Source organism: Aquarana catesbeiana, linkage group LG09, assembly GCF_042186555.1.
Source record: "Aquarana catesbeiana isolate 2022-GZ linkage group LG09, ASM4218655v1, whole genome shotgun sequence".
NCBI classification, from domain to species: Eukaryota; Metazoa; Chordata; class Amphibia; order Anura; family Ranidae; genus Aquarana; species Aquarana catesbeiana.
The window spans coordinates 3,899,178-3,912,123 of NC_133332.1; the positions used below are offsets into that span (position 1 = coordinate 3,899,178).

Consider the following 12,946-nt stretch of genomic DNA (forward strand, 5'->3'; position numbering starts at 1 on the left):
TATCACAGGCTCCTCCCATGTGCATAAGTATCACAGGCTCCTCCCATGTGCATAAGTATCACAGGCTCCTCCCATGTGCATAAGTATCACAGGCTCCTCCCATGTGCATAAGTTTCACAGGCTCCTCCCATGTACATAAGTTTCACAGGCTGGTGCTGGGGTTGGTCTTGGTGCTGGGGTTGGTCTTGGTGCTGGGGTTGGTCTTGGTGCTGGGGTTGGTCTTGGTGCTGGGGTTGGTGTTGGGCTCATTGCTGGGGTTGGTGTTGGGCTCATTGCTGGGGTTGGTGTTGGGCTCATTGCTGGGGTTGGTGTTGGGCTCATTGCTGGGGTTGGTGTTGGGCTCATTGCTGGGGTTGGTGTTGGGCGCAATGCTGGAGTTGAGGTTGGGCGCAATGCTTGGAGTTGAGGTTGGGCGCAATGCTTGGAGTTGAGGTTGGGTGCCGGGGTAGAGGTTGGGCGCGGGTGCTGGGGTAGAGGTTGGGCGCGGGTGCTGGGGTAGAGGTTGGGCGCGGGTGCTGGGGTAGAGGTTGGGCGCGGGTGCTGGGGTAGGGGTTGGGCGCGGGCGCTGGGGTAGGGGTTGGGCGCTGGGTTAGGGGTTGGGCGCGGGCGCTGGGGTAGAGGTTGGGCTTGGTGCTGGGGTTGGTGCTGGACTTCCTGTTGGGGTAGGTTAGTGTGAGGGTTCTTCAGGAAATTAGTTTGATACTATGTCCTTTTGTTGGAAACAGCCTGGAGTCTGTGGCCTAAGCTGTGTTATGACACAGAGCAGCAAGAACTCTACAATGTATAGATTTATAGGAGGACAGTGGAGATGAAAGTCAATTCCCCTCCGCACAGGTTTCTTTATTGTGCTGAATCTCCTTTGTCTGACTTTCTCCAATTCTCTGTTTTTAGAAGCTGTACAGGCGTGAAATCCAACCCCCGTTTAAACCTGCGTCTGGAAAACCCGAGGACACGTTCTGTTTTGATCCAGAGTTCACAGCCAAAACGCCGAAAGGTTTGTCGAAGCAATTTCTCTTTTAACATTGTAACAAGCCGATCTCCAGTATAGACTGAGAATACAGATGGAGAGGTGAGAGCTGACAAGAGCGCGGTCTGGGGTCACCTATCCACCTATCACTCTCCATAGACAGACACGGTGGGCGTATTCACAGGAATCTGCAGACCCAAATACCTAAACGTTTATACAGATTGAAGGCTGCCGACCTGAAGAAGGCCTTAAAATAATAATGATTACAGTGTAGTCCCCTTTATATCACAATGCTTTGGGTTGGTGCTGGGCTTGGTGCTGGGCTTGGTGCTGGGCTTGGTGCTGGGCTTGGTGCTGGGCTTGGTGCTGGGCTTGGTGCTGGGCTTGGTGCTGGTGTTGGTGCTGGTGTTGGGGTTGGTGTTGGGCTTGGGACTTGTGTTGGGGCTTGTGTTGGGGCTTGTGTTGGGACTTGTGTTGGGGCTTGTGTTGGGGCTTGGTGCTGAGCTTGGTGCTGGGCTTGGTGCTGGGCTTGGTGCTGGGCTTGGTGCTGGGCTTGGTGCTGGGGTTGATGTTGGGCTTGGTGCTGGGGTTGATGTTGGGCTTGGTGCTGGGGTTGATGTTGGGCTTGGTGCTGGGGTTGATGTTGGGCTTGGTGCTGGGGTTGATGTTGGGCTTGGTGCTGGGGTTGATGTTGGGCTTGGTGCTGGGGTTGATGTTGGGCTTGGTGCTGGGGTTGATGTTGGGCTTGGTGCTGGGGTTGATGTTGGGCTTGGTGCTGGGGTTGATGTTGGGCTTGGTGCTGGGGTTGATGTTGGGCTTGGTGCTGGGGTTGATGTTGGGCTTGGTGCTGGAGTTGGGACTTGTGTTTGGTGCTGGAGTTGGGACTTGTGTTTGGTGCTGGAGTTGGGACTTGTGTTTGGTGCTGGAGTTGGGACTTGTGTTTGGTGCTGGAGTTGGGACTTGTGTTTGGTGCTGGAGTTGGGACTTGTGTTTGGTGCTGGAGTTGGGACTTGGTGTTGGGACTTGGTGTTGGGACTTGGTGTTGGGACTTGGTGTTGGGACTTGGTGTTGGGACTTGGTGTTGGGACTTGGTGTTGGGACTTGGTGCTGGTGTTGGGCTTGGTGTTGGGACCAGTGTTAGGCTTGGTGCTTGAGTTGGGGTGGGGGTTGGTGTTGGGCTCGGTGCTGGAGTTGGGGTGGGGGTTGGTGTTGGGCTCGGTGCTGGAGTTGGGGTGGGGGGTTGGTGTTGGGCTCGGTGCTGGAGTTGGGGTGGGGGGTTGGTGTTGGGCTCGGTGCTGGAGTTGGGGTGGGGGGTTGGTGTTGGGCTCGGTGCTGGAGTTGGGGTGGGTGTTGCCCCCCCCCCCCCCAGTCACAGCCCCCCTCCCCCCCATTTCCTCTCTTACTCTCACTGTCCCCCTGTCAATCTCTGCCTCTATCTTCGGCAGACAAAGGCCGTTATCAGTGTGTCCTCTCCCGGGTCTCAGATCTAGATCTGGACGGAGGGCGGGAGCTCTTCATCTTATATTAAGAGGGTGATTACCTGCTTGTGAATATGAAAAGCCTCCCGCCCCCTGTCCTGCTGAAAGGATGACATCGGCTGTGGGGCAGGAGACCCAGGGGGAGGAGACACAGTCTAAGTGGCATGGCCACACAGCTGGAAGAGAGGGGAGACCACGGTCCATCATAGGCCCGTCTGGACTGCAGTTGCCACTCACTCCCCAGTGTACGGCCCAGCTCTCGACAGGCCACGGACCTGGTTTGCGGTTCCCGGGGGGTTTGGGAGCCCCTGCTGTAGTCCACATAAGGAAGCTGAATACATTGAGATTTCAGGGCACTGGATTTCTGGCAGGATCAACAAGTACTTTTCTGAGCTTGCAGAAATCGCATGCAGTAGGTAAGCTGCAATATACAGTATTTAATGGATTGTGTTTTGACTACATATCCAGTCTGTGTGACCTGTTTGTCCGAAATCCTTACTGTACTGCGCTACAGCCTATGAAGAGCTGCATGTAAAGTTATACAGAAGTTACTTTTTTTTTTTATTGGATGGGCGGGATTATCTTTATGCTCTCGTTTAGCTTTGTACAGTTGTGCTCATAAGTTTACATACCCTGGCAGAATTTATGATTTCTTGGCCATTTTTCAGAGAATATGAATGATAACACAAAAACTTTTCTCTCACTCATGGTTAGTGTTTGGCTGAAGCCATTTATTATCAATCAACTGTGTTTTAATCTTTTTATATCATAATGACAACAGAAACTACCCAAATGACCCTGATCAAAAGTTTACATACCCCAGTTCTTTTTTTGTATTATTTTTTTATTGAAAATTAAGGTAACATTTTCATTTTGCAACAAACTTATCACATAACTGAGAGGACACAGATTCATTCTTGTACATGGTGTGTGCGTTCACACTGTATAAAAGGCAAAAGTTCATGTAAAATAAAGAGAAATTGTCTGAAAAAATTATACCCGAGCCCGTTGTCATTAAGTTACCATATATTGTGTGCACCCCCATTATATCCTGTACCCCAACTCTGCTCCCAGCCCTTAGCAGGGCCATCAAGCGGGGCAGGGGTGCCACATACCCCTGAACAGCGGGGAGTGGTTCACAGTATATATATATATATATATATATATATATATATATATATATATATATTATCCGTTGGGTTAAACAAAACAATATATTCAACCACTGCAGAGCAAGATACCACCGCATCAAGTACGGTGGAACCTTGGTTAACGAGCGTTTTGAAAGACGAGCAACTTTTTAAAAAAAATCCTGACTCGGTTTGCGAGTGTTGTCTGGCAAAACGAGCAGAATTCAAGCTAATGGAGTGTGCAGTACCGCATTTGTCCCAGAGGTGCGGGGGGGCGCCGGTGACACTCGGAATGGTTTGGAGCCGTTCGAAAATACTCGGAATCACTCGGAAATACTCAGTTCCCGAGTGCTTCCGAGTTCAGCTGAGCTCTCCCAGAATATTTCCAAGGCTCTCCGGCGCCCCCCCCCTTCTACCTCTGGCCACATGCGGTATTGCATGCCATAGAAATCAATGCTGAACAAATTCTCTTCGTTTCCATTGACTTCTATGGAGAAACTCACTTTGATATGCGAGTGCTTTGCTTTGGATTACAAGCGTTCTCCTGGAACGGATTATGCTCGTCCTCCAAGGTTCCACTGTATTTCCCTTCAGTTTAAACTGTACATGAAGTGCTACTTCACCATTCCCTCTGGCCACACACACGACACCCGCCGGGCCAACAATCTCTATGGTTAAGTGGACGATGAGGTCCTGCCACTGAGAATTTTCCTTTGAACCAAACGTAGGGGGGATAAACAAGGAACCTCTAGCCAAGCATCCCAGATATTTTCATACTTTCTTGGGCTTCCTCGATGTTTGTGTGTCAATTGCTCCCTTATAAGAGAGTCATTTATGGCAGTGACCCATTCCGTATGTGTAGGAGGTGATACCGAGAGCCAATTTCTTGCAATATAAGTTTTCTAGCTACAAATGGAGCCCTGAGAATGGCTATGATATAGGTGTGGGGTGTAGACTGTTCCTCATCTAACCAGCCGAGTGGGCAGAGTTTAGGGTCTACTTCAAGCTTAGGGTTCCAAATTCTATTAATAGTACTTATCACTGTGGACCAATATCTTTGCAGTTTTGGACATTTCCAAAGCATGTGTATAAGTGTACCATTGTCCACCAAACAACGAGGACAAAACGGGTCGTCCCTTCTATGACCATCTGTGCAATTTATCAGGTGTATGGCAAGTGCGGTGGATAAAACAATCGAGTACGTTTTTGAGACGAGGAAAGTGACGCTCTAAGTACATTATCCAGTATAGTGGCCCATTCCTCATCCGCAAGATGTCCTATATCTCTCCCCCAGCCAGCTCTGCAGTTCAGTGATATAGCTTTAGATACTTGACATTGGGTAGAACCATATAGGGAGGATATCTGTCCCTTCCGGGTCGATGATGTAACTAGTTGTGTAAGCATTGTGGGCCTAGTTAGTTCTCAAGTAGAGATTGTAGATTGTGCCGATATAGCGTGCCTAAGTCGCAGGTATTGGAAAAATAGGGTATTTGGCAGATTGAAGTCCACACACAGTGATTAGAAGTCTCGTAAAAGGCCTCCATGGTACAACACAACACCACTCCTAGACCAGACTGAGAAACCCTGTAATTTACCTAGTTCTGGGGAGTTCCTATTGTTCCAAATACGGGACCAGTTGGTGTATCCCGCATATTGGAAATGCTGTTTGCCTTTACTCCATATTCTGTCTGAGTACCAGGGTGGGGTAAGATGGTAGCTCCCCTAGCTGCTCTCCCGCTTCTATGCATTCCACAAGGCCATCACCGGACATCCGTGTGCGTATAATATTCCTCATAGGATCAGAGGACTCGGGGTACAGCCAGCCCATTAAATGCTGCAATTGAGCTGCTATGAAATAATAAAATGGGTTTGGAACTGCCAGACCACCCGAGTCCTTCATTTCCTGCAGAGTTTCCAATTTAATACGTGGAACCCGTTTCCTCCATATCAATGTTCAGAAAATGGTATTGCGTTTTTTTTAAACACATGGATAGGGATCCAGATGGGCGCATTGTGAAGCGCATACAAGAGTTGTGGGTTCCAAATTATCTCTTATCAAGTTACAGCGGCCTACTACCGAGAGGGGTCATTTAATCCAGCTACCCTGTTTTCCTGAAAATAAGACCTAGCGTGATTGACGGTGATGGCTGCAATATAAGCCCTACCCCCCAAATAAGCCCTACCCTGTTTCCCTGAAAATAAGCCTTACCCTGAAAAGAAGACCTACAAGGACTTTAACTAGGACTTATTTGGGGGGTAGGGCTTATATTGCAGCCATCACCGACAATCATACTAGGTCTTATTTTCAGGGAAACAGGGTAGCTGTTTTTTTCCTGAAATTTTTGAATCAATGGGTTTATACTGAGTTTGATATAGAGATCTAAGTTCGGATGGATAACTATGCCCAGGTACAGAAAGGTATCTACCAGCTTAATCTGTTCTGCTATCCGGGGTAAGGGCACCACAAGAGGATCTAATGGTAATCGTGTAGATTTGTCCCAGTTTATTTTGAACCCAGAGAAGGTCCCAAATCTATATATTAATTCCATAAGGTTTATCAGTGAGGCAGACGTATCTACTCATCTGTGTAGAGTGCCAATTTGTCTTCTAGATCACCTCGTTTATACCCACATATATCCGTGTACCCTCTAATGGCAGCATCTAGGAGCTCTATGGCCAGAGCAAATAGTAGAGGGGACAGGGGGCATCCCTGCCTTGTACCCCTATGCAGATAAAAGGGTGGGGATAAGGTGTTATTGATTCTGATACAGTGCCTCATACAATAGTTTGATCCATGAAATGAATATCTCCCCCCAGGTTGAATTTTTCCAACATAGTAATGCCTTTCAACACTATTGAATGCCTTAGCGGCATCGAGTGAGAGGATGGCTCTCTAACCCTGGTTGTCTTTGGGGATTTGCATATTTAGATATAGACGAAGATGGTTTGCCGTGGATCTATTAGGTATAACTCTGGATTGGTCCGGGTGTATAAGTTTTAGTCACCACCTTTTGATAGTCTCATGGCGATTACTTTAGTGAGCAATTTTAAATCTGTATTCAGAAGGGAGATGGGTCTACAGGATTCAGGTTTATCAGGATCCTTCCCTGGTTTCAATGGGACCACCACCACCGCTTCATACATAGAACTCGTCAAAGAATCTAGGGAGTCAGCATCAGTAAGCGTACAGGGAGTAACTTCTCCAAATTTTTTGTATAATTCAATTGGTAAGCCATTCTTTCCTGGGGGCCTTAGAGTTGGGGAACGTGGCCAGTGCGAATTGTAACTCCTCAAGGGTAAGAGGTGCATTTCGTTGTTTTTTTATCTCCCCCCCCCCCCCCCCCCCCCCCGAAGCTGTGGTAACTGAAGGCCATCTAGGAAGTCAGACAACTCAACTGCAGGGTAAGAGACCTTTGAGGAATATATATCCTGAAAGAAGGTACAAAACCCCCTCAGAAAGGAAGGAGTATCTGTAACCACTTGAGTGGGCGACATGGCCAATCTGTGTATGACCTGGGAAAGTTGTTGGGACCTGGTTATCATGGCCAGTTTTCACCCTCTTTAAAATATGTTTGAGAGGTAAAGAAATGCTTGTTATCCGCTTGATGTTGATGTATAGTGTGGTAGAGTTTTTGTGCATCTATCCACTGCCTCTCATGATCAGGCATAGGGGCTCGCAGGAATTTTTCTTCAGCCCTATCTACAGACATACTGGCATCCTTATCCCATTGTCTACTCGTGGTCTTAATCGTAGCAATCTCTTTAATGCACATACCTCCTAATGAAAGCCTTCAGGGTATCCCACACCACACCAGAAGTGGCTGAATGCCTATTATCCACCAAAAAGTTTCGGCTATGAACCTGCATATGTTCAGTGTCGGTAAACAAATGGATCCAGAATGGATTCAACTTCCAATGGACGGCTAGTCTAACCTTATGGAGATTTAAACTGAGTTGCACTGGGGAATGGTCAGATAGGCCCCAAAACATACACTGGGAGCCGAGGATGGATGCCGAGCCAGAAACCTAGATAAACATTGTAATACTATCTTATTAGAAGGTGGTGGCCACATAAACACTAGCAATTACACAAGCATGAGATTCCCACATACCCGTCAGAAAGATGAATCGGCCCTGAGAGTCTATTTGGGCGTCAAGTTTAGTGAATGAGGAAGTCCTGGAAAATAATACACTAACCCACTAGAGTATCGAGTGTGCATAGAATGATATTGTACAGGATATTTCGATTTGTGTAATAGATTGGTAGTGTCACCAGTGAGATGAGTCTCCTGTAAGTAAATAACAGCGGGAGCCTGGTGTGAGAGAGAAGGAAATACTGCAGTCCTCCTTTTAGGATCGTGCAAGCCTCTTACATTCCAGGAGAGGATCGAGTATGTATGGTTACTCATTTGAAAACGTATTTGAAGAATTCTCAGACCAATGGGGGCCCAGTATGTGGCCAGGGGAGCCCGGAGGCCCGGTCAAGCAGTGTCCCACGGAGTCCAGCGTGCAGGAGGCACTCCATGTGGCTGGCATCAGTCATCCTACTCTGGAGCACAGCATCTTGTGGTAGAGTAGAGCAGTAATGTGATCTGCAGAGGTACTGCCCACCCAACCAGGGCCTGAAAACAACAAAAAGAAAAATAAACAGTCTTCGAACCAAGAAAACGGAAGTACCCATTGGAAAGCCTTCCAACTGTGCCCCGCAGGGCTATGTGAGGGAGGACAAACGAGGGCTAGGACCCCGTATTCTCAAAGTCAAGCACAAAGGTTACTGGTAAGAAATGTAATAAAACAGCAAATCCAATCGTGTTCCTCTTTGGGCGCCATTGTTAGCAAGGTGAGCAAACAGAAATGTAAGTAGGCAGGTTAGCGCATTTTCCTAGCTCGGGTCATCACCACGAGCAGCCGCTCGCAGGTGTCACTCATGACGATCAAACCAGTTGGTAGCCATAGGCGCGTTTTCAAAAAAGTGCACAGAACCGTCTGCTACTACATGTAGTTTGACTGGGAAAGCATTGAATAAATCACTGATATTGCTCGCAGATGTTTCTTCATCCCTGTGAACCTTGCCCTCTGCTTTTGGTCTGCAGCTGAAAAATCTGGATACATGGATACTTTGGTGCCCTGTATTTCCATATTGGCATTTTGTCTAGCTAGGCGAAGGATAATGTCTTAATCTTTATAGTGTAAGAGTTTCAGCAGGAATGGTCTATCATTGCCCTCTGGTGGCGGTGGTTGAGAAGGCACCCAGGTGAGCTCTTTCCCCAGAGAAAAATGATGTAAGGTTATTTTTGCCAAACGTGTCAGTGTCAGAAACCATGAAATCAGGCCAAGACAGAAGTACAGTTTAATCACACTTGTTTAAAAATAAAAGTAAAAAGAACAAACGTAGTCAAAACATAGCCAAAGTTTAGTAACCGGAACGGATAGTCAGCCAAGCCAGAAGTCAGGGATCAATGTAGTGGAACAGCAAGCAGGATCTGGAGCCAGAAGGGATGATGGCAACGCAAGCCTTGAACAGGATCGCAGGAGATAGTTTCTGTGATGTTGACCAAGGCGAAGGCAGAGCTTCTCTGGACTGGACGACTTAAGTAGGCTGGACTGACGAGCAAGATATCATCAACAGCTGAGTAACTGTGGAGAGATGGGAGCTGGCAATTAGCCGACAGCTGAGCGGCCAGCTCAGCGAAGGAGTGGCTGAGCCCAGCCCTGACAGTAAGCTAGCCAAGTTTCAATAAAGTCAACAGGGTTCTTCCCTTCAGATTTTTCAGGCATGCCAACAATGCGGATATTACTACGGCGCAGCCTGTTTTCCATATCTTCCACTCTAGCCACCGTTTGTCGTTTTAGCTGCTGTCATTTGAACATCTTGCAAAAGTGGAGGCAGCTCATCCTCTATGGAGCACACCCTACCCTCCAAAGCAGTAGTTTTTTCTCTGATCTTTTGCATGTCATGTCCAATATGCAGTATACCTTCCGTCATACTTCTAACTTTTGTTGACAATTCAGTGAGTGAGGAGCCATAGGCATGTATTGCAGAGAGGGTTCTCTATGCTCAGAGTCAGAAAGGTCTGCTATTACAGAAGGAGGGAGGGGAGATGAGATGGTACTCACTGTGATTCCATGTGCTGCCAGTGCCATTTTCTCTGTTCCGTGTGCTGCGGTTTCATAGAGGGGCTGTTCTTTGCCGCTTTTGCTGCATAGGATGTATGTGGCTGCTGCACAGATTTCTGGCCACCCGGAATGTGGGCATACTTTTCCATCATGGACGCCGCCGAACTGTATCGGTCCTTCACTGTGCGCTGCTGAAGCGGGAATCCGCCATGTTGGATCTGCCGCTCAGCATGCAAGCTCTCCTCCTGCCTTCTAGTCATCCCTGACTTAGGGGGATTTTGACCGGGAGTCGCTGTAGGGGTAGCTCCACACCGGGAGTGAAGTGTCCGGTCAATTTCTGCAGGTATATACACTCAACAGGATGAATTGTATCAGGATACTGGAGCCGATGTGAGGCACGTCTGCTCACGTGTGTCCAAGCCACGCCCCCTCCCCAGTTCTTAATACTGTGTATTGCCCCCTTTAACATCAATGACAGCTTGAAGTCTTTTGTGGTATTTGTGGATGAGGCTCTTTATCTTCTCAGATGGTAAAGCTGCCCATTCCTCTTGGCACAAAGCCTCCAGTTCCTATACATTCTTGGGCTGTCTTGCATGAACGGCACGTTTGAGATCTCCCCAGAGAGGCTCAATGATATTGAGGTCAGGAGACTTAGATGACCACTCCAGAACCTTCACTTTTTTCTGCTGTAGCCAATGACAGGATGACTTGGCCTTGTGTTTTGGATTATTGTCATGTTGGAATGTCCAAGTACGTCCCATGCGCAGCTTCCTGGCTGATGACTGCAAATGATGTTCCTCCAGTATTTTTTGATAACATACTGCATTCATCTTGCCATCAATTTTGACCTAATTTCCTGTGCCTTTGTATCTCACACATCCCCAAAACCTCATTGATCCACCTCCGTGTTTCACAGTAGGAATGGTGGACCTTTCATCATAGGCCTTGTTGACTCCTCTCCAAATGAAGTGTTTATGGTTGTGGCCAAAAAGATCTGGTCTCATCACTCCAGATGGCTTTGTGCCAGAAGGTTTGAGGCTTGTCTCTGTGCTGTTTGGTGTATTGTAAGCGGATACTGTGTGGCATTTGTGTAGTAATGGCTTTCTTCTGGCGACTTGACCATGCAGCCCATCTTTCTTCAAGTGCCTCCTTATTGTGCATCTTGAAACAACCACACCACATGTTTTCAGAGAGTCCTGTATTTCACCTGAAGTTATTTGTGGGTTTTTCTTTGCATTCCAAACAATTTTCAGTTGTGGCTAAAATTTTAGTTGGTCTACCTGACCGTGATTTGGTTTCAACAGAACCCCTCATTTTCCACGTCTTGATTAGAGTTTGAACACTGCTGATTGGCATTCTCAATTCCTTGGATATCTTTTTATATCCCTTTCCTGTTTTATACAGTTCAACTACCTTTTCCCTGCAGATCCTTTGACAATTATTTTTGCTTTCCCCATGACTCAGAATCCAGAAACGTCAGTGCAGCACTGGATGAGAGATGAAAGGGGTCTGTCAGGAGTCCAGAAACTCATTGACCTTTTATACACAGACACTAATTACAAGCATACAGATCACAGGTGAGGATGGTTACCTTTAATAGCCATTCAAACCCCTTTGTGTCAACTTGTGTGCATGTTATCAGGCCAAAATCACCAGGGTATGTAAACTTTTGATCAGGGTCATTTGGGTAGTTTCTGTTGTGATTATGATATAAAAAGAGTAAACACAGATGATTGATAATAAATGGCTTCAGCCAAACACTAACCATGAGTGAAAGAAAAGTTTTTGTGTTATCATTCATATTCTCCGAAAAATGTCCAAGAAATCATAACTTCTGCCAGAGTATGTAAACTTATGAGCACAACTATATGTACAGTAATAACTTGGATTACGAGCAATTCATTCCAGAAGAATGCTTGTAATCCAAAGCACTCGTATATCAAATCGAGTTTCCCTATTAGAAATAATGGAAACTCAGAGAATCCATTCCACAGCGACTGCTTGTCTATGCAGTACCGCATTTGGCCAGAGGTGCGGGGGCGCTGAGGACACTTGAAGGCACTCGGGAACAGAGTGTCTCTGAGTGTCTCTGGCGCCCCCGCACCTCTGGCCAAATGCGGTACTGCACACCCCAGAGGCTGGAGTCCTGCCCGTCTTGCGTGACAACGCTTGAAAAGTGTGTCAGAATTAAAAAAAAAATTGTATTGTGAACCGTGTTACTCGCAATCTGAGGTTCCGATGTACTGTGAAATGTAAGCAGAACTTTCATGGATGTGTAAGTGCTAATGCAAAAAAGCATCAGCTTTTACCCCAGTACTGCCACTTACAGCCATTCACTTCTATGGCAGGCTGTAAAAGTCCTTTCTCTGCTTGCATCAATACTGAGGGCTCCTGAGAGGAGTACTGAGCCCGGGGGGGCTGTGATGTTTTTACTAAGATACAGAGGGGAAAATAACGATCGTCTCCCCTGCAGATTGTGTAAGTTTTGCCCACTTACATAGAAATGAAGGGTCTATAATTTTTATCATAGGTGTATTTTATATGATAGAGCCAGAATATCAACCAAAAATCCAGAAAAATCACACAATACAAATGTTATAAATGGAGTTGCAGTTCAGTGAGTAAAATAAGTATTTGATCCCCTACCAACCAACAATAATTCTGCCCCCACAGACTGGCTACAGTAGGTGCTCATGTGGTACACAGATTAGTCCTGTCAATGTAAGAAGGTTCTCCTAACGACAACTCGTTATGTGTATAAAAGACACCTGTCCACAGAATCTCTTTCTTCCATCCAATCCTCACCATCATGGGGAAGACCAAAGATCTGTCAGAGGACGTCAGGGAGAAGATTGTAGACCTGCACAAGGCTGGAATGGGCTACAAGACCATCAGCAAGAAGCTTGGTGAGAAGGAGACAAATGTTGGAGCGATTATTACCAAATAGAAGAAACACAAAATAACCATCAATTGTCCTCGGTCTGGAGCTCCATGGAAGATTTCCCCTCATGGGGTGAGGATGGTCATGAGAAAAGTGAGGGATCAGCCCAGAACTACACGGGAGGAGCTTGTGAATGATCTCAAGGCAGTTGGGACCACAGTCACCAAACAAACCATTGGTAACACAATACACTGCCATGGATTGAAATCCTTCAGCCTCCGTAAGGTCCCCCTCCTCAGGAAGACACATGTACAGGAACGTCTGACGTTTGCCAATGAACATCTAAATGATTCAGAGAAGGATTGGGAGAAAG

The 12,946-nt window shown here is 47.0% G+C and overlaps 1 protein-coding gene across 2 annotated transcripts in view; it reads left to right on the forward strand.

Annotated features, from left to right (window-relative positions):
• The window catches only part of RPS6KA6 (ribosomal protein S6 kinase A6), a 115,735-nt gene that overhangs the window by 81,724 nt on the left and 21,065 nt on the right, over nucleotides 1-12,946 (forward strand). For both annotated transcript variants that reach the window (XM_073598090.1, XM_073598091.1), the window contains exon 13: nucleotides 892-994. In XM_073598090.1, the coding sequence (XP_073454191.1) occupies nucleotides 892-994 (103 nt within the window). The remainder of the gene's footprint in view (nucleotides 1-891; nucleotides 995-12,946) is intronic.